We start from the raw sequence: 27,461 nt of genomic DNA on the forward strand, positions 1-27,461 counted from the left end.
TCAAGCGCAAAGCTCAACTTAAGAACAGATATCGAGGCATTTGCAGATTAAAGAGCATCTTCAAGCGCAAAGCTCAGCTTAAGAGCAGATATCAAGGCGGATAATTTACATGTCAAGAATGCAATAACTCGCACTTGAATAACACAAATAACTCCATTAAGCAACCACTAATCAAGGACCCCAGTTGAAGCCTCAATTCTTATCCGCTGAAATCATCTAAAACTCAGAATGAAAGAGAACACAAATCCAAATCAAAACAACTACTTGTCTATTCATTAAACTTTCTGGGTTGCTTTAGCATCAAAATCGTCAACAGATTCATGCGGACCCAATTGAAAAGGTAATGTTGATATACAGACAAGCAATGCCCTTCCACTTGACAAGCAATCATTTCTATCTCCTGCAGACGAATAAGACTCGATCAACATCCTATTTTGAATCCATTAACCAACTAAGACGCTCTCGAACAGGAAAATAACAAGAAGAAGAGGTTTTGCTTATGCAGCAAACAGGTAATTAACCAGAGCCATTATCACTGTTGCTGGAGGGAAAAGCACAGGATTTGAGGGGCGTGGCTCGAAATTTGACCGTTGAGGAAAAGGGTCGTTGCGATTTGGTGGGAAATTTGAATTCTTGAAGAGAAGAGGAGGGTTTGGTTTGGTGGTGTTGAGGATAGTTAAGGAACCCATCTCTGATGGATGATGTTAGAGAATGCTATTGTTTTTCTCTGTGGAGTGCAGGGAGGTCTTTAAGTTGGAAAGATAATGATCCATCCTACTGGTTAGTTTCTTACACAAGTGTAAGGCTTGGTGTTTTTATTGGTTGCTGGCTTAAGGTCTGAGCTTTGCTTGAAAGAATTTTTCTCGTCAATTCGTCATTGATGGCTTGACTAGGGTCCAGCCGAAGGAAGTACAAGGCTTGAGAACATTCAGACAATGGGGAAAAACAAGGCAACTAAACCAAAATTAAAGGAAAACTCTGGAGATGAGTTTTCTTCCCAACGAGAACGGTGATGTATGATTGTGTATGCCCAGTAAACTTTGGCTGTAAGATTGGGCAATCATTTCTCCTAACTTTTATCAGTTACAGCTAGTCCCTTCTTTGAAATCTTGGAATCTAGTTAAAAATAAGACGGGATTCAAAGTTTCGAGTCAAAATTCTCTGATCACTTAGTCTTAATCAACACTCTTCATTTACAGATCAACTTACAAGTGATCAAGCTTTACCAATGGCTAGAGTTACAAAACTTTCAAGTAATATAAAAAATATACAAGAACCTGACGGGAAACACACGCAGGAACAGCTCAATTCTACATCTAAACAAAAGAATTCCACCAACAGTCAGCGAATGTTATCTTGGGCCAGAAAGCTGTACTGCAGAGAGGTAGGCATCACTATTGCTGTCTGATGGTCCTGAGGAAGTGCCTTCCCCACTTAGAGATTTGAAGAAACCCGAATAAAGGCGAGGGCCCAATGGTGATGAAGTAGGTGGCAGTGGAACTGGGGAGAGACCTTCAAGCATTTGGACAACTTTGGTCATTGATGGCCTGAGATGCATATCTTCCTGTATGCACCATAACGCAACTTTGATAGACGTGGAGACCCTCTCATCGTCCTTGTCAAACCTCAGCTTCGAATCAAGGATTTCCCTCAGTTTCCCTTCTTCCATCATCTTGAATGCATAAGAAGGGAAATGGGACTTCTCCGAAGATTCAGTTGGATCGAAGTTTTTTCTTCCACCAATGATCTCAAGCAACAACATGCCATAGCTATAAACATCACTTTTCTCTGATATAGCATAATTTGTGATCCATTCTGGTGCAAGGTACCCTCTGGTGCCTCTTAATGTTGTGAAAACATGGCTTTGCTCTCGATTCATTAACTTAGCCAGGCCAAAATCTGAGACTTTGGCAAGAAACTGATCATCAAGAAGCACGTTCTCCGGTTTTATGTCACAATGAATGATCTTTACATCACAGTCTTCGTGCAGGTAAGCTAGTCCTTTTGCTGTTCCCACAGCAATATTGAATCTTGCTTCCCAATCCAACAGGAACTCTTCTTTGTTTCTCTTGAAGATCCATTTATCCAAAGAGCCATTTGCCATGAACTCATAAGCGAGGAGGCGATGAGTTCCTTCAGCACAAAAGCCTTTCAGCCTAACCAAGTGGTGATGATGGATACTACCAATGATGCTAACTTCAGCTCGAAACTCTTTCTTTCCCTGACCAATGCCTTCCAACTTCTTCACAGCCAGTCGGGTTCCATCTGGGAGAGCTCCTTGATAAACTGAGCCAAATCCTCCTTGTCCAAGCTTCACTGAGAAATTATTAGTTGCAGTCTGAAGATCTCTGTAACTAAAACGGATCGGCATCCCAGATAAAGTCTCTAAGAAGTTATCCTCTTCTGAGGTTTCGTGGGGAGACTCCGGCATCTTCTTCTTTCTCCTGTGATAACGAAATGCCAGATAAAGTAGACCACAAATGGTAATCAATGTGGCAACGACTATTATCACAACAATTGGAAAGCTTTTTTTGCTGCTTCCACCCCCTCCAGCGTTGGAACCACTGCCTCCATCGCTCAAAACTTTAATGTATGCAACAAAACTAGGGCCTGCCTTAGAGTTCTGGAAACTTCCTATGTCACTGAACAGGAAGCAGTTCCCAGAACTGTTTTGGAAGAAAAAGGCAAGGCATGAGCAGTTACTCTGGCAAGCGGATTTGCAACCTTCCATATTGGTTTTCGAAGAGGGTGGAAGAAACCCCAGAGAAAAATAAGTGAGCCCATCCCCAGCACTTACAAGCTCTGTAGAATCATGTGAACCATCACAGGTAGAGACAATACCTGTCCGGCAATTTGAGCGGGTACTAAGACCTGAAGGGCACTGGCATACATTGTTACCAGAACAAACAAAATGTGCATCGCAAGGTTCTGGTCTGCTGCATGGATCACTTGGTATTTTTGTTTGTGAAGCTCCGCCACTTTCATCAAGATTGTAGAAAGATATAAAACCATCGTTTCCTAGAACTGCAATCCAAGTGGCATTTGCATCAACACTATCTGAGAAAATAAATTGTGACAGCAACACTTTGTTTCCATCATAGAACCTCCATGAATTTCCTCTGAGAGATGCCACGGCAACTTTTCCACCGCCTTGATTGATGGTTATCCGTCTTTCCTTTTGGACAGACCAGTAAGGCTGTGGAGTTTGGAAACCTGCTGAAAGAATCATGTCTCCGGACTTGATTTCAAGGATATGGGTCAGATTATTGGAGTTGGGATCGCTTACAAGTTTCATTCCATCTACAAAATCCTGGTTTGATATGAGTGTATTGGTAGGATGGCTAAAACTCTGCCACAGTACACTAGTGTCATTCCCAAGCAAAACCAAATTTCCTGAATCCTGCATCTCTATTGCAGAAACCCTCTTGCCACCAGTATCAGCTGCCCAAACCACATCTTCCCCTTTCTGCAAAGAGACCTTACCATCTTCACCAAAGATAAAATTATCAGAATTTGAAACTGGAGAGCCTCTATTTGCAGACCATATGACCTTCGAGCTACCCAAGTGGACGATGGTTAACAGAAATTGTGTAACATCTTCAGTAGTTGTGAAGCCAAACGCGAAATCCGAGTTGTTAGATGTAAGAAACAACCCATTAAGATTGATCCAAGTCATTTGAGACCCTTGTAACCCTGGATAGATCTTGCCCACACTTTGGATACCAGCCTTGCAACCTCCAGGAAAAAGGAGGACAAACACTGAAATGGACCCCATGAAGCGAACTAAACCCCATTGGGCCATAACCACACAAGAAGAGGAGGGCGAATTAACTGAACAAAAGAATAGAATTCAGCTCCAAAATCCAGGACACAAAGAAAAGGGCTTTGATGGACATTTTATATTATACAAACCAATGACAAAACTCTACATTCTGCAAAGAATCTAGAATCAGTACTCCCAACAGAAACAAGCTGAACCATGGAAGCAGGTTGCTGTACATCTAAAGCTAACAATTCCAAGTTGAGGACAATTTCAGGTATCAGAAGAAAAGGATAACGCTAGGCAACTGAATTCTAAAGTATAGAATTGTATGAACAAAAAATTCAACATGAATATATGTGAAAGAAGATGACCCCTCTTCTAAACTTTCTTCCCTTCAATTTGGACAAAATGACAGCTGATTGAAAGGGTACCAAATCAAAATGAAAGAGAAACCAAAATGGTCAGTCAAGGAAACAGGCCAATAGACACAGCCTATGTACCCTCAAGAACAGGGTACGTAGACAACTTCAAGTCCCAGGACCACCCATGAGAAACGCCAAATTCATAATCAAGAATGACAGCTGATTGAAGGGTACCTTTCAGGTATGAAATTTGAGAAGTACCAAAGGAGGAGGAAGAGAACCGTCAATTTTCATTGATGGGCACTCTTCAAATCGACCATAAATTCAGACCAACATCGTTGTACGACAGACAATATGTGAAAGATGATAAGGGGGTGCAGATTCAAAGAAAGCTGAGTTCTTTTGTTGAGCAATAGCTGAAAGGACGAGAAACGTGAAGTGTTGGAGAAACAGAGAGGTTGGTAGGTGTAGCTAATACCTCATTTCTGTTGTTGTTGCAGAGACAAGAGGACCTGCAAACATGAGTCTTATCTGTTCTGGCTGGCTGGCTTCTATAAACAAAATGTTTTGTGTATGCAATGCCCGTGTCATCAATAGTCTAAGAGCTGAAAAGTCTTCGAAGAGATCTGAGTTGATATGGATTTTTTCTTCGAAGTTCCAAAACGTCAAACTATGGATGGTTACAAATGGTTTGATAGATCCAATCCAGGTAACCGTCCTAGTCTTCCTTCCATAAAAAATAATTTTACGTCCTTATTTCTTTCTTCGATTTATAGTTGAGGGCTCCATTGACAATTAATTATGCAAGCATCACTTCACACTTCTGTACGGTTTAAAAGTTGTCCAATGTTGAATTATTGATCCAACGTGAAATGCTTCTTTTTATAATGACAAGACGTACAAAAAGGTTACATGAGTACAGAGAGTAGATGATATTTCTTATTTTTTTTTAAATTTTAAAATATATTAAAAAATTATTTTAAATATTAATATATCAAAATAATAAATTCTTGTATTATTAGAAGTGAAAAAAATTAATTAAATCAAGAAAATAAAAAAATAAAAAAATTATAAAATAAAATTATAAAAAATCTATTAAACTGATTAAAATTTAAAAAAAATCAGCTAGTTTTTTTTCAGTTTTATAAGAATAAAATTGAAAAAATCAAACCAAACTCTAATAAAAAAAATCGAGCCAAAACCAAACAGAGTCAAGCTACAAATAAACTAAATTGAAAAAAAAAAGTTATATGATTTGAAATGGTTTTTTTTTGAAATAACCAAATCAAATTAAAACTTATTAGTTTGAACAAGTTTAATTTTTTTAAATAAAAATTAAATCAATTAAAAAATAACTATTTTTTTATTTTTAACCACTTTATAATCTAAAAATTATTAATCTAACAATCTTAATAGCTTTTGGAGTGTAACACAAGACTTGTGTTGGCTTTATGATTTAAGATGTTTTTATTTAAAAATATTAATGTTTTTTATTTTTTTAAATTTATTTGTTAAATTAACACATCAAAATAATCTAAAAATATATATAAAAAAATTAAAATTAAATACTCCACAACTTCAATGAGGCGGTGCCGTGGGATTAATTTTTAGGCTTACAAAATGACCCAAGTGAAATTTCTATTGTTGAAGTGGAAAAAGGTGCGAGCTAAGATGTGTTATTAGACGATGAGTCAATTTTTTTTCAATTTTTCTACAATTTTTTTTTATTATAAAACTGTTTCAATTATAGTTGCAAACCTGAAAGTGAATTTAACTTGAAAAGGTTCTCGGTACTAATTATTTTTACTAAAATAATATTATTTTATTTTTTTAATATCTTGGTATTAAATTAATTAGGTTTAATCAGATTAATTAAATAATTCAAAACATGATTAAGTTAATTAGTTTTTACCAGGTCATTTTTTTATTTAGAAAATATTATTTGAATGATTTTTGTAGTTAATTTTGTATTTTAACCATGTTTTCTGTTTAGATTCGGGTTCTTTTAATTTGATCGGTTATTAAAAATATTTGATGTGTTTTTATTTATAATTCAAGCTTTTTAGAAAATATCAAAGAAATATCTGCCTATTTTTCTATAATTTGGAACTGTTTTGCGTGAAATAGAGACGGTTCTGTCACCTTGCTAAGGGAACGGTATGGATTCTGATTCTCAGTTCTCCAATGGTAATTAATTTCTTGTTCTTTATAAATAAGTATTTCATATATTTAAAGACTAATTAATGTGCATTAAGAGACAGATAGTGTGCGTGTGTGTATAAGTATTTCATATATTTAAGGACTAATTAATGTCCTTTATAAATAAGTATTTCGTATATTTAAAGACTAATTAATATTCCCAAATAAAATGAGAATCATCCCAATTTGATATTTTAAATTATTAAATAAAATTAATTTTTATTAAATAAATAATAATAATAATAAAATTTGAACTCGTAATTATTTGATTATTAAAATTCTGATACCAATCTAATAATTTAAATTATTATATAAATTTATAGAATATAATTTATATTATTTTATATATATATATACAAAGAGAAATAATTTTATAAATTGACAGACAAACCTTAAATACAGCCAAGCAATTATGCTTTAAAAAATTGTGTATTTAGCCTGAATTTCATAGTTTTAAAGTTAATGGAATAAAATAATAATAAAATGTATGATTTTATAAAAAGAAATATTTTGCTATATACTCCAAATTACACGCAAGTATATGATTGTTATTAAAAACTCGAATTAAAAAGCTATTTCTAATAATTTAATTTTCGATAATAATTGTTTACTTGTGGATGAATTCCAGAATTGTGCCCGCAACATAAAAAGAACAAAGCAAGGCTTTTATATATCTGATCTTCTCAACCAAATCTTTATATAAGGTGCACTTTGATTAATAATGACCATTAAATAAATTTAATTTTTCTTGTCGTGCTTCTGTCCATGGCAGGGAAGAACTTGCGTGACAGCAGATTTCGAACTTAGGTTAATATATTTTATGTTAACGATTAGGACACCCTCTTAATTTAAGCTATGAGAGATTTATTTAACATATTAGAAAAGAGTAGCAAATATATAATAATAAAAACCGGGAGAAGAATATGGTAACTTACTTACGATATCAATATAATATAGAACGTGTTATATATTAATTTATTTAGGATAGAGAGATATGGGTTGGCTTGTTTGTGACAAATTTTTTTTTTTTAATATTAATATATTACATGTATTTTAATTAATTATATAGATTTTAAAATTAATGACAATATAAATTTTTAAATTCTTGAAATTTTATAGGACTCGAACTAGTAAAATAAAGCTTTAAACTTTTATTTTTATTTATTTATTAATATTAATGTTTGAATTAGCTTATCTCAATTAATTTTATAGACATTAAAATTAAAAACCATATAAATTTTTAATTATTTCTAATTTGGTGGGACTCAAACTTGCAAAATAAAACTTTTTTTTCCTAATTAACTATAGTAAAATTAAAAACGAACATGCTAAATTGCATTCTCTAATCCCTGATTATAATTTGGGTTTATTAAATTATTAAATTTTAAAAATTTCACATAATATTAGTGTTTTTTCTATCTATTTTGCTATATCTTGTAACTTTAAAGTTTAAAAATCATTGATAATTTTATCCATGTTAAACATGGCGTCAGACTCTAAACGTTACATCAGATTCTCTTGAGTATCGTCATATCTATGTTGTCAATACTAATTTTTCTTGCTTATTAAATCAACCAAGATCCTTGAACGTTTCTGGGTTATAAATATAGAAGAAGAAATGATGAGAAGGACTTGCAATCATGCAAACACTACTACTACAGTCTTATTTGTTCCTATCTTCTTGTGCTCATTGTCACTTACATGAGAAGAAACCATGAAAAACTATGTGTTATGTGTTGTTGTTTGTTTCAGGAAAAATAATATTTTAGAAATAATTTTTTAAATTTTTATGTATTTGTTTGTTATTAAAAAGATAGTTAATAGAAAAAACATTATAGTCAAAAGAAACTTTGGTTTATTTTTTTAAAAAATATTTTTCTTTTATTTTGATCAAAAAACATTTTTTTAAAGTTCTAAAAAATATTAAAATATCATGTTATTTGATAATTATATCAAATTAAATTTTTGATTGCTATATATTTTATTTATTTATTTTTAATTTCATCCCTTATAATTTAATTTTTATATTAATTTTAGTTTTTATTTTTATGATTGTTATTTGCTTTTCTCTTAATATTTTTTTAATTTAAATTTTTATTTATTAAATTTGGTTCTTGCTTTTTATTATTATTTATTTATTTTTAAACAATTTATAATATTAGATTTTTTTCATTTTTATTTTCATTCAACTTTTTTAATTTGTAACATCTATTTCTTATTATTTTAATAAACTTGAAAAAAATATTAATAAATTATTTATTAACTTATTTTCTATGAAATAAATTTCAGTTTTATAAGTATAAAATTGAAAAAACCAAACTAAACCTAAACCGAAAAAAAACCAAACCAAAATCAATCAGAGTAAATAAGCTAAATTAAAAAAAATCAAGCTCGCCGATTTAAAATAGTTTTTTCTCAAAATAATCAAACCAAATTAAAACCGATTAGTTTAAATAGCTTTTAATTTTTTTAAATAAAAACTAAAACAACCAAAAAACAACCATCACATAACTTTTAATTTTTAAGCACTTTATAATCTAAAAATTATTATTCTAGAATTTTAATAGCTTTTGGATTACAAGGCAAGAATATGTTTAGAATTGTGTTAGTGTTATAATTTAAGATGTTTTTATTTAGAAATATTAATTTTTTTATTTTTAAAAAATTATTTATTAAATTAATACATCAAAACAATCTAAAAATATATATAAAAAATTAATAAAAAAAATTAAAATTAAATACTCTACTACTTGAATGAGGCGGTGCCGTGGGATTAATTTTTAGGCTTGCAAAATGACCCAAGTGAAATTTCTATTGTTGAAGTGGAAAAATGTGTGAGCTGAGATGTGTTCTTAGACGATGAGTCAATTTTTTTCAATTTTTCTACAATTTTTTTATTATAAAACTGTTTCAATTATAGTTGCAAACCTGAAAGTGAATTTAACTTGAAAAGTTTTCTGGTACTAATTATTTTTACTAAAATAATATTATTTTATTTTTTTAATATCTTGGTATTAAATTAATTAGGTTTAATCAGATTAATTAAATAATTCAAAACATGATTAAGTTAATTGGTTTTTACCAGGCCATTTTTTTATTATTTTAATGATTTTCTAGTTAATTTTAGATTTTAACCATGTTTTCTGTTTAGATTAGGGTTCTTTTAATTTGATCGGTTTTTATAAATATTTGATGTGTTTTTATTTATAATTCAAGCTTTTTAGAAAATATCAAAGAAATATCTGCCTATTTTTCTATAATTTGGAACTGTTTTGCGTGAAATAGAGACGGTAAAAGAAGAAAAGTGCAGAAATTGGCTGTCACCTTGCTAAGGGAACGGTATGGATTCTGATTCTCAGTTCTCCAATGGTAATTAATTTCTTGTTCTTTATAAATAAGTATTCCATGTATTTAAAGACTAATTAATGTGCCTTAAGAGAGAGAGAGAGTGTGCGTGTGTATAAGTATTCCATATATTTAAAGAATAATTAATGTCCTTTATAAATAAGTATTCCATATATTTAAAGACTAATTAATGTCCTTTATAAATAAGTATTTTATATAAATGTCCTTTATAAATAAGTATTTCATATATTTAAAGACTAATTAATGTACCCAAATAAAATAAGAATTATCCACTATTAGATAAAATTAATTTTTATTAAATAAATAATAATAATAAAATTTAAACTCGTATTTATTTGGTCATCAAGATTTTAATATCAATTCAATAATTTAAATTATTATATAAATTTATGGGATATAATTTATATTATTTTTTATATATATACAAAAAGGGATATTTTTATAAATTAACAAACAAACCTTAAATATAGCTAAGCAATTATTCTTTAAGAAATAGTGTATCTAGCCTGAATTTCATAATTTTAAAGTTAATGGATTAAAATAAGAATAAAATGTATGATTTTATAAAAAAAAAAATTTCTATATACTCCAAATTGCACGCAAGTATATGATTGTTATTAAAATCTCGAATTAATAAGCTATTTCTAATAGTTTAATTTTCGATAATAGGTGTTTACTTGTGGATGAATTCCAGAATTGTGCCCGCAACATAAAAAGAACAAAGCAAGGCTTTTATATATCTGATCTTCTCAACCAAATCTTTATATAAGGTGCACTTTGATTAATAATGACCATTAAATAAATTTAATTTTTCTTGTCGTGCTTCTGTCCATGGCAGGGAAGAACTTGCGTGACAGCAGATTTCGAACTTAGGTTAATATATTTTATGTTAACGATTAGGACACCCTCTTAATTTAAGCTATGAGAGATTTATTTAACATATTAGAAAAGAGTAGCAAATATATAATAATAAAAACCGGGAGAAGAATATGGTAACTTACTTACGATATCAATATAATATAGAACGTATTATATATTAATTTACTTAGGACAGAGAGATATGGGTTGGCTTGTTTGTGATAAAATATTTGTTTTATTAACGTAAATATCTGAATTAAATTATATATATTTTAATTAATTTTATAAATTTTAAAGTTAATAATTATGTAAATTTTTCAATACATGAAATTTTATGAGACTTGAACTAGTAAAATAAAGTCTTAGACCTTTAATATTTTTTAATTAACGTGGATATTTAAACTAGCTTGTGTATATCTTAATTAATTTTATAGGCTCTAAAATTAAAGATCATATAAGCCCCAAGTTTTATAGTACTCAAACTTGCAAATAAAGCTTTTTTTTAATTAACTACAATGAAATTAAAAATAAACATGATAAATTGCATTCTCTAATCGCTGATCATAATTTTGGTTTATCAAATTATTAAATTTTGAAATTTTCATATAATATTAGTGTTTTTTCTATCTATTTTGCTATATCTTGTAACTTTAAAGTTTAAAAATCATTGATAATTTTATCCATGTTAAACATGGCGTCAGACTCTAAACGTTACATCAGATTCTCTTGAGTATCGTCATATCTATGTTGTCAATACTAATTTTTCTTGCTTATTAAATCAACCAAGATCCTTGAACGTTTCTGGGTTATAAATATAGAAGAAGAAATGATGAGAAGGACCTGCAATCATGCAAACACTACTACAGTCTAGTTTGTTCCTATCTTCTTGTGCTCATTGTCACTTACATGAGAAGAAACGATGAAAAACTATGTGTTGTTGATTGTTTTATGAAAAATAATTTTTTAATTTTTTATGTATTTATTTGTTATTAAAAAAATAGTTAATAGAAAATACATTATAATCAAAAGAAACTTTAGTTTAATTTTTTTTTAAATATATTTTTTTTATTTTAGTTAGAAAATATTTTTTTAAAGTTGTAAAAAATATTAAAATATCATATTATTTGATGATTATATCAAATCAAACTTTTGATTGATATATATTTTATTTTGAATCTTTTTTTTTTAATTTCATCCCTTATAATTTAATTTTTATATCAATTTTAGTCCTTATTTTTATGATTGTTATTGCTTTTCTCTTAGTATTTTCTTAATTATAATTTTTTATTTATTAAATTCGGTCCTTGTTCTTTTTATTGTTATTTATTTATTTTTAAACAATTTATAATATTACATTTTTTTAATTTCATTTTCATTTAACTTTTTTAATTTGTAAGATGTATTTTTTATTATTTTAATAAACTTGAAAAAAATATTAATAAATTATTTATCAACTCATTTTCTATGACACAATCTAATACTAAAAAATATTTTTCTATTTATTTTTTATAATACTATCAAATATAAAAAAAAATAATCAAGACCTAAAACAGGTATGCATAGATTGAGACGTGTAAAGGATCACCGAGAGACAAGATAAGAATATATAGACTTTATAACCCATGTAAAATATGAATCTCCAAGAACAAGACTCCAAAAGGATGATCATAATCCAGATTTGATAGCTTCTACTTAATTATATAAATCAAGGCCTCCCCCCACATCAATCTTCTCTCTGTTTGGATATCTTCTTGTTGCAGAATCCAAATATCCAATAAACTAAAATGAAGATCCATTGTTTTTCTTTCTTTCTCCTGAAATACGGCTAGTACTGTATTATTCTGCTACATAGAAAGGCAACGTGCATGGATTATTTAAACCCTAGATCGATGCCAGAAGGAATTGACTCGGTTTTGATCCCCATCGCAAGGAGACAGGAATTCATGGGCTGTTAGTGTTTTTTTTTATATATATATATATATAGATAGATAGATAGATATATGTATATGTTGTTGTTGTTCTTGATCTTAATTAATTAATTAATTAATTAAATGTAAATATTTGATCTTGTATTGTGGAGTGTTTTTTTATTTTTTTTATTTGATTACATGGTAATTAAAAATATATACGTGAAAAAAAACAATAATTTAAAAAAAATATGTTTTGTAATAAAAAATATTATTTTTTATTCATGTATTTTTTCCATAAAACATATGTTTTTATTAGCAGTATAGTTTATTGAATAAAAACCGCATTATTTTGAATTGATATATACACGATAATAATAATAATATATATATAAAAATATATTATCGTGCATGCACACGTATTCCACCCTAATTGTTAATTAATATTTATTTATTTATTTTTAGACAGGGTTTTGAGCATATTTTCTGTTCATCCTTTTACTCACTGTAGATGAGAAATATTTTTGATAAATCGTCAGCAAGAATAACAACTTTTATTTATTTATAAAGAAGTCTTCCATACCATGTTGCTTGCTTGAAATTGGACTCCATTTTTATTCATATTATTTATTTTCTTTGTTTTTGACTTCTGCAGTACCAAAACTTCCACTCAAACAAGATCAATTAGGAAGGCCTGCAGATTTGACTAACCCACTTCCCTTTCAGGTAAGAACTTTTAGGTCTAGATCATTAATTAGTCCACCTAATTACCTATGATTTTGACTCTCAGCCAAGCAAATGCCTTATTTATACATATTTTACTTAGTTTTTTAGCTCATTGATTAGCTACATTGGATCTTATCTTCTGCATCAATCCTTTATATGCGTGAAGGTAACGAAAAGAAGTCACTAGCAAGTGATGTGAGTGCAATGTGGTTGGCTAAACTTTCAATTGTTGTGAAATTAAAAAATATTTTTTACTCGATTAAAAAAAATATTGGCAACCCATTGCAACCAAGTTTTACATTAAAAAAATGTATTAGGTAAACCCTTTAAAGCTTTTACCTTATTTATTTTTATATTTTAAAAAAAATTAGATTTTTTTAATTTTTACTTCGAATTAATATTTTTTTGGTTTTTTAAATCATTTTAATATACTAATATTAAAAATAATTTTTTAAAAATAAAAAATATTATTTTAATAAATTTTAAAATAAAAAAAAATTTAAAAAATAACTACAAATATCCTTTCAAAAAAATTTTAAGTTTGAACAAAGAAAGCTCAAAAAGAAATTTAAGAAAGATCCCCTGGGGGATTAACTTTCTAATGTCGTCTGAGATATATATATTAAATTGTAAGAGGTCTGAAAAATTGTTGTCTAGAAGTCTCTCTTTAACATTTAAAATATCAATATCTATAGATATTAAACTCCATAAATGAATCAATTCAATTTTTTTTAATAATAAAAAGTCAAAACCTTACTTTTTTTAAAAATAAAAAATATTATTTAAATCACAAGTTAACCAAGTTATAATTAAATCATATAATATAAATTCACTCAATTCGAATTAAATCTCGAATCAACCTGCCTGTGATGCTGGATCATATTTAATAAGCAGTATAGAGCAAGAAACATGCATCTAGACATAATCTATGGTACGGTGGCTCTAATTAGTAAAATCAGCATCACGATTTCGTGTGTTTTCTCATATTAAAATTAATTTTCCCAATGAAGACGATGAGCATAAATCCTTAAACCAAAAGTTAATTATTTTATTTTCCCAGAAGGTGCGTGTTCAGCCCCTTGAATTTATTTATTAAATTATAATTACTTTCCTGTAATTTCTTGAACTAAAAATCTCAAAATCAACCTCCCTCAATTTTTCATTTTTCCCAAATCGACTCAGTTGCTTTTTTTTTATATACTTGAAAAAATCCACGATATTGATTTAATAAATATATGATTAAAGTGCAAACACCTCATAATTACAAGAATATGATATTTTATATAAAAAAATAAACAGTATGTAAATAAATCTAAAAATTTAAATTAATGAATCAAATTTTAATATATAATTTATATAATTTTTTAATATATCCTTTCAAGTTACAACTTGTACAAATTTATACAAATTGAAATAATTCTTTAATATAATTATTTTTATTTATTTAATAAAAATTAAATATAAAATAATATGAATTTATAAAAATAATATAAATTATATTTTAAAATTTTATATAAAAAATTTATTAAAATGAATTTTTCCCACCTTATATTAATTAAAAATAAAAAAATCCACAATATCTCCGCCGCCTTATATTAATTAAAAATAGAAAAATCCACGATATCTTCGATGAATTGAAAACTCCATTCTCGAATCCAGGTAGCCATCAGGAGAAGTTTTTGGCTAGGGCAGCAGCTAGAGAAGGAAAGTTTCTATCTTTCCCAGATAAACTCTTGGCCCAATAAATATAAGTTCAGCCCACACCCTTTATGTGCCATCTTATCTTACAGTCTTTTACAGGTAATTAAATTAGTGGTGCTTTTTTTTTTCATTTTTAAAATAAAGAAGAGAAATAATTATTTAATGCCGAAATACCGGCAATAAATTAGAACTCCAACATTTAGGTAGTGAGAGTATTAACTAACTAGACAAATCGTTATCAAGTTTTATGATTAGTATGTATTGAATTTGATTGGATAATTTGTTAATTATATCTTGTGTTCGATAAATACTAGATAAAATAAAATAATATATTGTAATGACAATACACTTGTTTTGTCCAACGTTTGAAATATAAATTATGATATATGTTTTAATCCGAGATTTAATTTATACTGTTTTTAATATAATGAGTAAATAAATAAATCGGAGTAATTTTTAATTTTTGTTGGGAAGACATTAACTTGTGTTTGATAAATTGAAGCTATAGATAAAAAGGCATGGAAATGATAAATAAAATGGAGTTTCTATGTGGAGTTCTTAACAAACCGATCCCATGATTAATTTTTGTGTTACCCTTGGGAAAGCAGAGAGATGATAAGTAGGGCATGAAAGATATCTGTAAGCAAAATCAAGAAACATTTTCATTATACTTAATTTTTTAAAATGAAAAAAAAAAGAGCCTTGTTTAGATGAGATTGAAAATAATAAAAGAAATTGACATGAATAATTAAATAAATATTTTTTTAAAAAAAAAATCTCTGTTTTTACCAAAATAATGTATCATGTCCTAGTTCTTTTTACCATATCCATTATCCCATGTTCATGTTTGCACTTCTTAGTTACCAAATAAAATATCACGGGACATCAATTGAAACTCCAACCATCTTTGGTATTTATATATCAGGATATCAATCATTATATTATGTGTTTTTTCAAAAGTGTGTGTCTATATATATATATATTGTGTATTAACACATGAAAATAACCAAAAACACTTAAAAAATATTAATTTGATATTTTTTTAAGTGAAAGTATTTTAAAAGGCACTTTAGAAAGTAAAAGTTATCACAATATCAAACAAATATTATTTATTAATAGTATATTTGGTATTGCAGTAGTTGGTGTAGTTTTAGTTTGAAAAAAAATATTTTATAAAAAATAATTTTAATTGAGGTTGGTTTGAAAAAATATATAATTGGTTAAAACTGTGGTTGAAATTAAGATTGAAAAAAAAATAATGTAATATATTTGGTTAAGAATGCTTTTAAAATTGAGGTTATAAAATAATTTAAAAAATATATATATATATATATATTAATATTTATGATTTTTAATTTAAATATTGTAAATTTAATTATTGCTATTATATCATGAAATAAATCATACTTTATATATAAAAACATTTCTAGTTCCATTAAATTATTTATAATTTCATTACATACAAAGTTTATCTGACAAGCACTATAATTTCTATGATTCTTTGAGCGTGTAATAAAATTAAGTAAAATATTACCATGAATAAAATTGAGATTATAATACGAATAAATTTAATTAATCTTAAACTAATTTTTTAAAAAAACTTATTGTTTATATTCACGTAAATAATATGAGTAAAATTAATTAACTGCACTAGATTAAAAAAAATTACTTAAATGGTTTTTTCAAAAAAAAAAATTCACGATGCAAGTAAATTAAAATTCACTTGCACTATTCACTGATTTTTTTTTAAAAAAATTATTCATTTTAGTAAACAATACAGATACGAAGGGATGTTGCATTGTTCACTAAACAATGCAGTGTGGTACTGCCGTAAGAAGTAGCTTCTATATGCTTTCATTTTCCATACATTTCAAACTCAACATTTCGAGTGTGTTTGGTATTACGGTAATTATTGTGGTTATGATTTAAAAAAAATTGTTTTATAAAAAGTATTTTTAGTTGAGGTTGGTTTGAAAAAATATATATTTGATTAAAATTGAGGTTGAACAAACAGTAGTTTAATGTTTACGAATGCTTTTGAAATTGAGATTATAAAATAATTTTTAAAAATATATATTAATATTTTATATATAAAAAGATATTATTCCATTAAATTATCTATAATTCTATCACATACAAAACTTATTCCACAAGAGCTACAGTTTTCATGATTTTTTGAGCGTGTAATAAAATTAGATAAAATATTATTAAGAATAAAATTGAGATTACAATATTAATAAATTTAATTCACCTTCAACTAATTTTTTTATATAAAAATTATTATTTATATTCACGTGAACAATGCGAGTAAATCAATTAATTATACTGGTTTTTCAACAAAAAAACTATAAACTAATTTTTAAAAAAAACACTGTTAAGTAAACAATACAACTACATTAAAATTCACTTGTACCATGGGATGGTGCACTGTTCAATGAACAGTGCAGCATGGTGCAGCCTCACGAAGCAGGTAGCACCTGCTTTCGTTTTCTAACGTTTCAAACACACAATTTAGTGGGACCTATAAATAGTAATTTATGTTTTTTTTTTACCAAACATTCTTGCATCTACGTTTTGTTTAAAACGCAGATGCAACAATGTAAATAAATACATTTTCATGGGATCCATAAACGGTAATTTAATTTATTTTTTGTTATCAAATATTATTGTATTTGTATTTTAAATAAGATGCAGACCCAATTTTGTAGACAAACATTGTCTAGGTAGAGGTTTAGAAGTGAGTTAATTTCTATTTTTAAATGTATTTTAAATGTGTATTTCATTTAAAAATATATTAAAATAATTATTTTTTTAGCTTTTTTAAATTTTTATGAGTAAATATTAAAAAAAAATACATATAATAAAAAAAAAATTTAAACAAAATTTACTTTTAAAAAACATCGTCCATCGTAATACTAAACATACACTAATTTTGAGCTATCAAATACAAGTTTATATTAGGCATTTACAAGAGTTTTTTTTTTTTTTCCCAGAGAGATAGAGAGAGGAGAGAGACGGAATTTAGCAATTGAAGCATGTGATGGATTTGGAAATTGTTTTGTTGACCAAAAATAACAGGTCATACGCGTAAATCCCACGCCTTCTCTCTGTTCTAAAAATTCACACCTCCTAATCTTTAGACGCGTAGACCACGCTGTCACTATTATCTGCTTTCGAGCTGACGTGTCACCACCCCACATGCCCTCATGACTCCATCCACTTTAAAATCTAGAATTTCTACCAATTTTATAAATGTTAAATGTGAAAACTTATTTATATTTTACCTTTCGTATTAAAATTATAAAATTCCTTCTCATGTTGTCATGATGTTTGAAATCCAAACGTAATTAAAAAAGCAATGGCTAATTTTATCTTTTAAACCAAACAATTCAAAACAAATAGATTTTTGTTTATATGTAATATTAAATGACTGAGAATTAAGGGAGTGTTTGGTTGTTTTCTTAAAACAGAAAAGAGGAAGATAATGGAATTTAAAAAAAAAAAACATGTTTTTTTTATAACTCTTTATTTAAAGGGTATTTGGCATTGAGCTTCAACTAATTTTCTTTAAAATTTGAACTTTTTTACTTTAAATTATATTTTTTTTAGTTTTTTCCTTGTCTTTTTAATAAATTGATGTTAAAAATAAATTTTTAAAAATAAAAATAATATTATTTTAATGTATTTTCAAGTAAAAAATACTTTAAAAATAATCTTTATCGCACTCTCAAACACTCTTTTAAAAGAAAATAAATTAACTTCAAAATTGTTTGAAGAACTTATTTATATTTTTTATCTTTGTTATTCCCACTAGATATATTTTTATATTTTATATTTTTTATTTATTTATTTTAGGACATGAAGAAAAAACAATCTAAAAACAAGGATACTATCTTCTATTATGTCATTCAAGATTTGTTTGTCCTCTTGGATAACCAAAAATAATAACAAGATATCAATTTAGTGTATAAAGCTTGAAATACGAATCATACCATGATCATGATTTGGGATTATCAAAACTCTAATTTGGTCATTTTATCAAGAATATTCTAAATTTTTATCTCAATATGGATATAATGGAAAAATCTCTCTCTCTCTCTCTCTATATATATATATATATATAGCGAGAGAGAGAGAGAGAGAGAGTTTTTTCCATTATATCCATATTGAGATAAAAACTATTATCCAAGTTTAGGATAGCGTGTTAGCCTCCAAATTTTTGAAGGAAAAAAGAAAAAGAAAAAGAACAATGACAAGCTTAGAATAGAAACTCATTCAAGCGAGAGTAACGCGACTTCGTATGGGCGTGTGACTCCAGGAAGGAGGGCTAGCTCACACGGAAACACACACGCTAAGGAAAATCAAGAAAAGTAGTAGTTATAAAGGGAAAATATATATATATATATATATATAAGCTGTCATGGAGCCAATTAAAGAACAAGTCTTTGCTGTTTCATTCTCCATTAAGCAATCCATTTCTCTCTTTGACTAACCTATAAATATATACACACACACACAAACAAACAAGGCCTGAACCAAGTCAGGATGATGAGTTTTTGAGGAGGAAATCAAAACAAGAAGATAACAATGAAGTGGTCATGGATTCAGGCAGCTGGGACAACCAAGAAGGTTCATGTCAAGGTGAGGCCATTGAAGCTAGAAGGATTGTTATGTAAAGAAAAGGTTGATGGTAATGGAAGAGAAAGAAGGGTTTTTGTTGTCAAGATGAAATGGAAAGGTCCCAAGTCGTCAGGATTAGTTCCATTTTATCGAGTTTCCAAGTGCCAAAGAAATTATAGCAGCCAGAAATTCCTCAAGGAAGGGGAGTCCGATATAGAATGGAATGGTGAAGAATTTGAGAGTGTTTGGACTCCTTCCAAAGACAATTCTTTTGTTCAGTGGGATGTTTCTTTCAGCGTTTTATATGTAAGTTTCTTGTTTTGGCATAACGTCCTTTTTTTTTAATTGTTCTGGGCATGTTTATCCTTGCTTTTTTATGAATCCAGGACTAAAATGGTAATGGTGATGGTCTTTTTGCAGGGTGAGGATGAGAAATCCAGGGCTAAAATGGCAGTCTTGGGAAATGTTACGCTGAATATAGCAGAATTGGCTTCAAGGATGAATTCCCAGATTGAAAAAAAGCTGCCAATTTCTTTACATCTTGATGGAGTTGACTGCCAAGCTTATCTTTTGGTAAGTTTCATTTCCAGCTGCAGACCAAATTCTGTAGCTGATCTGTTCTGCTAAAGAAAAAACATTGTATAACTGAAGATCAGAGAGATTCCCTCTTCTCAATCAAAACTGATCTTCAGTTACACAAACTGTTTTGATTTAGAGGAAATCTCTCTAACATTTCGTAATTGACTTGTAATAAACGCCTGCATTGATTCACTTGTATCTGTAGCTACAAATTTCATAGTTATCGGCTGTTCCAAGATGGTGTAAGAACCCGATCAAAATAGAGTTTTAGAGTGTCCAAATTCTATGCCATAGATAGGATTAGGATACCCTCTGTTCAATTCTATGAAAGAAACAAGAGAAATGGTGTTATTAAGTGAAATGGAAACAGCATATCTGAGCTGTTTGCACCACTTCCCTTATTGATATGGAAAAATTAGCTGTAAAAATATAGTAAAAAACCAAAGCACAGCTCTGAGTAACCAATTGAGATGAAATAACGCAGAGGTTTCGCCAGATAAGGAAAGGGAAAAAAAGAGCAAAACTCAACCATCGAAAGCCCTAGTCTTCAATGAAACAGCTAAATTTAAAATAAACAATTAGTCATAGCATTTGACCTTTTCATTGTATATATTTTCCTTGTAACTTACGTGATGTGTAGCTACTATTGACCTTTTTGTTTAATATAATCTGAATTACTCTTGGCTTAAATATTTAATCAATGACTGTTTCATTTCATACAGATTGATGTAAGCTTCGCTGAGGTCAGAAATTCATATGACCAAGCAGGAACTGTTCAAAACTCGGGTGACTCAGGTACTAAGGAGGGACTTTTCAAGGGCAATACAGCTTCTAAGAACGAAATGGACAGAAGAAACCGAGTGAATTCTAGTGACTCGGACGAGTCAACTATGTTTGACTCGGATGATTCGGCCGGAACTTTGACTTCCACGAGCGACGGTAGTACTCAAGAGATGGGTTCAGGAATCGAGTTGGGTTCATCATTGGAGACTCAGTCAGACCGAGCTGCTAGGGTTGGGTTATTCTCATGGAAGAAGAGAAGGTTGAGCTTCAGCTTGTCCAGGAGGACAGTTGAGCCATTCGTTGAGAAAACTGATGCGGGGGTGGACAAATCCGATTCCACACAGGTACATAGATTACCTGACACAGAAATACCCGTGTCCGTTCATTCGATTATTTTATATATTAAGATACTCCATCACTCCTGCATTACTTGTTGAATCTCTGATAGTGTTGTGTCGGCCAAACCCTTAGACATGCCCCCATATAGTAGTGTCACGTCGGTTTCAAAAGTTAAATCTTCATAATTCAATCAATCCAAAATAAGCAATTGAAAGAACTTTTCATGTCCAGGAATAGTATGCAAGCTTTTTTAGTTGCTCTGGAAATGATGAGAGAACTTGCCTTGGAGCATAATGGCATGGTGGACCACAAAAAATTCATCATGGTCACCGTGTCCCTAATTTTGTCATTTGTTATGACAAACTCATTTGCATTTGAAAGTTACGGGAAGGGGAAGTTTGAGATATAATTGGTTCCACTGTTGTTATTGCAGAAAGACAAGTGGGAAGTCAAAGAACTAGTCAGCAGAGATGGTCAAGCAAAACTCGAAGCCAACGTGTTTCTTGCTTCCTTTGATCAACGAAGTGAAAAGGCCGCCGGAGAGGGTGCCTGCACGGCAATAGTTGCGGTCATTGCCGATTGGCTTCACTCAAACCGAGAATTCATGCCAACATTGTCTCAGTTTGACAACCTCATAACAGAAGGTTCACAGGAATGGCGAAAGCTTTGCGACAATGAGGCCTACATGAATTCCTTCCCTGATAACCACTTTGATCTTGAAACTGTTTTGAAAGCTGATCTTCGGCCTTTGACCATCTCACACGAGAAATCTTTTACTGGGATTTTCAGTCCTGAAAAATTTGAAAACTTGAAGGGAGCCACATCTTTCGATGACATATGGCAAGAAATAACCAGCGACACAAACGATTATGAGCAGAGGATATATATTGTGAGTTGGAACGATCATTTCTTCGTGTTGAAGGTAGATGCCGAAGCTTATTATATCATTGATTCGCTAGGTGAGAGACTCTCTGAGGGTTGCGGCCAGGCATACATCTTAAAGTTCGATGACTCGAGCTTGATGTATGAGAAGGTGGCGAAAGAAGATGTTGCCTCGGAGGAAATGGCAGGGGAAGAGAGATCCAAGGATAAAGAGGACATAATTTGCAAGGGAAAAGAGTGTTGTAAAGAATTCATTAAGAGATTTCTTGCTGCCATTCCAGTTGGAGAACTTGAAGAGGAAGAGAAAAGGGGTGCAGTTTCCACCTTTTCTCTCCTGAAGAGACTACAGATAGATTTCCACTACTGCTCTTCTTTGTATGCTTCTCATTCCTCCTCTCCAACATCTTCCACCTCCTTCTAGAGCAGTCACATTGTATGCTTACGGTGTAATTTTTCACCCAGTTCTAACTCTTTTTTTCAACACATTTCCCTCTTGACTAGATAGATGCCACAGCAAGAAAAGTGTACAGAGCACAGGACTCCTCTTTGGGAGCAAAATACACATTCAACAGCTTATTCGGTGCTGTCATTAGTACGGAAAAAAAGTCTGACACGATTTCATTTACAGCATAATAGTTAATTTCTAAACACCAAGTGGCTTTTGAATCCCATCATCCTTTATGTCTCATATACACATCAGTTCCCCAGTCACAATCATGAAGGTGAAGAAAGTAAAGCTTACTGAAATAGTGAGGAATGGCCTCCATCAATCTACATTTTTTGACCTATCTAACAAATTTACCAAGACCAATGGGGTCCACATCCTCCACTATGACCTTCGATGTGTTAAAGCCATTTAGTATTAGAGTTAGACCCTGAGGATAGCTGATAAGCACCCACTGCCCACAAATAGTAATCACCATTCATACAAACAAAAGGTTTTGTCCTCTTCCTCAAAAGACCACATACACAATGGGTCCACAAAACAGCCTCAAAGCATATTGACTAACAATATAATAGTAAGATTTGGCAGGATTAGACCTTCTTGTTCCCCACTAAGACAAACAAAATGCATATCCAGTGATTCAATAATCATTTCTTGCCCACTTTTTTACCAAAACCAATCAGAATGGGGGCCAGTGACCACTGACCTCAGATCTAATGATCAGGATTACTTCTCCTAATGGCTAAGTTTAAGGTTTGATGAAGAGACACGTCTTTGCCCCCACCTTTCCACATTTATACTAAGCTTTATAAGAAGAATACATTCGAAGTGCTCCTCGGAACTGCCTTTTGGACTTGTAATTATAAAGCTTCAGCTAATTGGACATGCAGTGACATAGATTACCCTACCAGCTTCTGTACATAAGATACAAATAGAATAAAGCCTGCTCTTTATGACCACTTCCATTTTCCTCTCTTTTACACCTAGTTGCTGTCTTAAAATCATTTTACACCTAGTTGCTGTCTTAAAATCAAACTTTCTCCATCCAGGTAAAAAGAAATGATGGTATGCAAGTTCTGGTCTGTGGTCCAAAAGCAACACCATGTTGCATCAAACATTTCTTCATAAATTTAAACCACATGCTTCGTATGTTAGTTCTAATTTAAACTCGGATCAATATTTACATCTAACATTCTTACAATATTGCAGCTAGCAACTCATCATTGTCAGGAAAAACTAGCAAACACTACATTGCCAAAAAGAGCTTTAGCAAGATATGCTTGCTTTAGGCATATCAAGAGTTTGAAGCAACATACCAAGCGACGGCCAGCTTACGAACCCACGCTTTTCATTCTGCCATTTAACTTATTACAAGGAAGCTTTGGCTGCCATAAAAATTGTTGATCCTCGACATGGTGATCGAAAACCAACTTGCGTTTTTTCATGGTCACATCTACAGTTACATGTTCCCTCGATTTGCTTGAATGTGAAACTAGCGGGTCAACCACATCAACCTTGGGGAAGCAAGACAACTCCTTGTCCATTTGTGGCATCCAATCACCAAACTTACCCCCCTCTTGAGAACAATCATGGCCACCGTCTTTGGCATCCTTTATTTGCTTGGTTTTCGCACTTGGCACTGGAGCTAAGATAGAGCCTAACCGCAATGATAGATCGCACTCAATTTCTTGAGGTTGAAAACAGTCCTTGTGATCAACTTGACTGGTTCTAACAGGGAAGTCCCCGTTAGAGGGGAAGAAGTTTTGCACAGCAGCCACCTTGACAGGCTCTATAGTGCCAGGAACAGTCTTAGGAGGAGCTCCACAACCTCGCTGTGGCTCTAGGCAACTACCATAGTATAAGGGGTAAACAGAGCACAAGCTTGGTATACGGTAATTTTCCAAGGGTAAACATCGGTTAACATTAGATGGAGGAATGTTTTCAGTTCTAAAAAGGAATCTGTTAGAAGTGTCATTGCCCTGGCCAGCAAGGTCTTGTGATTCTGAGCCTGAAGGAGCAGAATTCATGATTGTGGGTTTTACCAGGTTTGAATAATCACGCAGGCAATGTGAGTTGGATATGTGATTTGCCCGAATTGCGTTGTGCACAGCAGCAGGTGACAAGGTGTTTGACTCTTGAGTGCTCGGACTAAGGTAAAACCTCAGATTGCAATTTCGTTGGCTCCTGGAGGCTCTTCTTGGTGTGCAGCCCAAATTGAGAGCAGCTGAGCAGTAATGAAATAGGGTGAGAAGGGTTACTCTTATAGCATTTGCATGCAGAACATTGTCCGTACAACGTATCAAACAAAGTGGAGAGTCGCATAAAATGGGGACTTAAAGTGACGGCACTATGTGAGATATAATGATGATGGTTGAATCAAATATGCTGAAAGGCACATACACTGAATCTAAATTTCAAAGTAGCACTCATTGTAATTGATTTCAAGCACTGAAAAATTGGGCCAAAAGTATTTTAAATTCTGAAGCAACAAAATCTTTATTCAAGACATGCAGAAATCAAAGACTACAATTAGCACAAGGAATAAAAAATGGCCAGGTACCTTCAATGCAAGGTTGAAGAAGCTCTCCAGTTTCCAAACTCTCATCGCGTCGAATTATGGTATTAATGGCATCATTTGCTCTGTCCCAGAGTGTCTTAAGGTCCATATACTCAGCCTGTGCAAGCATTAGAATCCAAAAATAAGCTCTACAAAAAGACAGTGATCAAATCTACTAAACCAGCAAAAACTTGGCACTGTTGCTGAGAAACATAGAAGGCAAAATAAATGTAAATTATGAATCTTTAATTCATTAAATTGTCAGCACCCAACAGCATGACCTCAAGCTCAATTTTTTTTTTAAAAAAAAAAATACTTCATTGATCGTTAACTCTGTCTCCGGTTACCAGGAGATAAAGATGGAGATGTTCAAATTTCAATTGATGGTAACAGGATAAAAAAGAAGAAAGCTTCAACCTCGGAATTGGCTTTGGAGTACATGATTTCTTCTGCTTTCAGGACAACAACAGGGAGCTTCTCTTGCCATTCCTTGTTCTTTTTAGTAGCTGAGCAATGAGCCTCATTGACAAGTCTAAACAAGAGGCATAACCAAAACCAGTGAAAAAAGACAGACCCTTTATCAAATAAGAACATACACAAACAAAGAAAGCGGTAGGAGGGTACCTGAAGATTTCTTGAATGAGAGAACCTCTGATGGGCTGGTGTCTATCACTGTGCCACGCTCTTCTAACACATTCATAAGGCCTTGGTCCTGGTCGAGGCATCTTCTTCTTCACTAGCACTAACTCTTTGAGAGGAAGAAAGAAAGAAGATTTCTCCGTTCCTTGAGGGGTCCAAGCTGACAAAGCTGTGACCAAGAAGTAAAGGGTAGCTTCAGTTTATGGTTTCCTACCTTTTACTCTTGCTTGTGACTTATCAAGTCTTCAAAGGTCTCACACACACATTCAATAGAACAACATCATCATCATCATCATCATCATCAACATCAACAACAACACAGTGAACTAAAAAAAAATGCAAGAAGCGATGAGAGAAGCAAAGGGCTTTTTAACATTTTTTTATAAGGGCTTTGGCTTTCTTTTTCTCTCTTTTCTGTCACAAACTCAATTATTTCAATGGGTTTTAATGAGTTTGGTGTGTCCCCCACTCATCCACATGCCTGCTTCCCCTAGCCCCAAGAGTCCCTCTCTCTATTTTTTTCCCCCATCGGTTCTGTGGCCTTTTCTCTTCCTTTTTTTTTTTTGTGTGGCCTCGTAACGTTATCTATCACTCTCTCTCCCCTCCCTTCAATTTTTTTCCTGCCAAAAGTCTTGTGTGGAACTTTTACAGTTCTTGTAGAGGTTGGGGTTGCTTAGAAACCACCGACAGTGACAATATCATCAGTTCTTCTCCTCCCCTACCACAACTTGGACGGTCACCAGTGAGAAAGGCCGGCCTCATGTCCTTACCATGCAACCGCGACAAGTAATCAAAAAAATGACCTTTTTTCTAGAAGGCTGCTTGATTATGCATTCCACCATAATCACCATTTATTTATTCAAGTAATAAGATGAGAATGCCATTACAGCGGTAGCTTTGCCACCAGCTACTTAAAAAAACTAAAATAAAATAGATTTTACAAAAATATATGTATGGTTAAATTGGTTTTTATTAATGAAAAGTATGTTATTTTAGTTTTTATAAAATTAGAATTTAAAATGCAATTACATATTCAGAATAAAAATTTTAAATTATTTAACAAATATAATTTTTTTTTATCTGTAGAGTGTTTAGTTAATAACTAACCCGAGTTAAGAATTGGGAGTTGGGGATAGTAAATGTATTTCTAGCAGTGTGTTTAGTTATTATTTCAAAATAAATATATTTTTTTATATAATTTACTTTAAAACTATTTTAATATTTTTATTGTTTTGTTTATATCATACTTCTATCCTATACACTAAAACTAACATTTATAAATAAATATTTTTTTATGGTTGAATGTCAATAAATATTGATTTTCTTATGAATTTAAATATTTTTAGACAGAAAAGAATCACTCTCCTTTTTAAAAAAACGGGAAGGGAGGAAATATTCCGTCCTCCGAGGGTAAAATGATGAGAAAGTGTCTTTTTTCTGGGAAATGGAATATATATTTTTTAATTGTATGTACAAAGTTCAATTTTAAATTTTTAATATTACTAAACTGCTAGAGACAAAGCTTGCTCCTTAAATTAAAATCTCCACGAACACAATTCGATTATTAATACTTGAGATTTTCAATAGGAGGTCTTAGATTGAGATTTGTTGAAGTATATAGTGGGATTTTTGAGGGGGGATTTTGCTCCCTTTATGTAATTTACCTATTAATTGATTAAATAAAATATAAGATCAAAATTATAAATGTAAATATAAAACTTTGTTTATTATATGT

The 27,461-nt window shown here is 30.7% G+C and overlaps 3 protein-coding genes and 1 long non-coding RNA gene across 4 annotated transcripts; 2 read left to right on the top strand and 2 right to left on the bottom strand.

Annotated features, from left to right (window-relative positions):
- Positions 1 to 566: 566 nt before the first annotated feature.
- LOC105134025 (uncharacterized) lies at positions 567 to 17,896 on the top strand. The gene is made up of 3 exons (XR_843919.1): positions 567 to 650; positions 9,768 to 9,774; positions 17,886 to 17,896. It is a non-coding gene; the product is annotated as an uncharacterized LOC105134025 (long non-coding RNA).
- LOC105134024 (G-type lectin S-receptor-like serine/threonine-protein kinase SD2-5) lies at positions 1,138 to 4,830 on the bottom strand. The gene has a single exon (XM_011038253.1). It carries the CDS (start codon positions 3,800 to 3,802, stop codon positions 1,352 to 1,354), a length of 2,451 nt encoding a protein of 816 aa, XP_011036555.1. The 5' UTR covers positions 3,803 to 4,830; the 3' UTR covers positions 1,138 to 1,351.
- Positions 17,897 to 19,307: 1,411 nt separating the features above from the next.
- Positions 19,308 to 22,690, top strand: LOC105134026 (EEIG1/EHBP1 protein amino-terminal domain protein). Its single transcript, XM_011038255.1, has 4 exons — positions 19,308 to 19,808; positions 19,923 to 20,075; positions 20,804 to 21,208; positions 21,637 to 22,690. The coding sequence occupies exons 1-4, from the start codon at positions 19,470 to 19,472 to the stop codon at positions 22,504 to 22,506; spliced, it is 1,767 nt and encodes a 588-aa protein (XP_011036557.1). The 5' UTR covers positions 19,308 to 19,469; the 3' UTR covers positions 22,507 to 22,690.
- A 965-nt stretch (positions 22,691 to 23,655) lies between these two features.
- LOC105134027 (uncharacterized) lies at positions 23,656 to 26,521 on the bottom strand. The gene is made up of 4 exons (XM_011038256.1): positions 25,712 to 26,521; positions 25,505 to 25,619; positions 25,091 to 25,205; positions 23,656 to 24,754 (listed from the first exon to the last, which is right to left on the bottom strand). Exons 1-4 carry the CDS (start codon positions 25,810 to 25,812, stop codon positions 23,862 to 23,864), a joined length of 1,224 nt encoding a protein of 407 aa, XP_011036558.1. The 5' UTR covers positions 25,813 to 26,521; the 3' UTR covers positions 23,656 to 23,861.
- Between the last annotated feature and the right edge of the window lie 940 nt (positions 26,522 to 27,461).

This window comes from Populus euphratica, unplaced genomic scaffold, assembly GCF_000495115.2.
Source record: "Populus euphratica unplaced genomic scaffold, PopEup_1.0 scaffold40.1, whole genome shotgun sequence".
Classification (NCBI taxonomy): Eukaryota; Viridiplantae; Streptophyta; class Magnoliopsida; order Malpighiales; family Salicaceae; genus Populus; species Populus euphratica.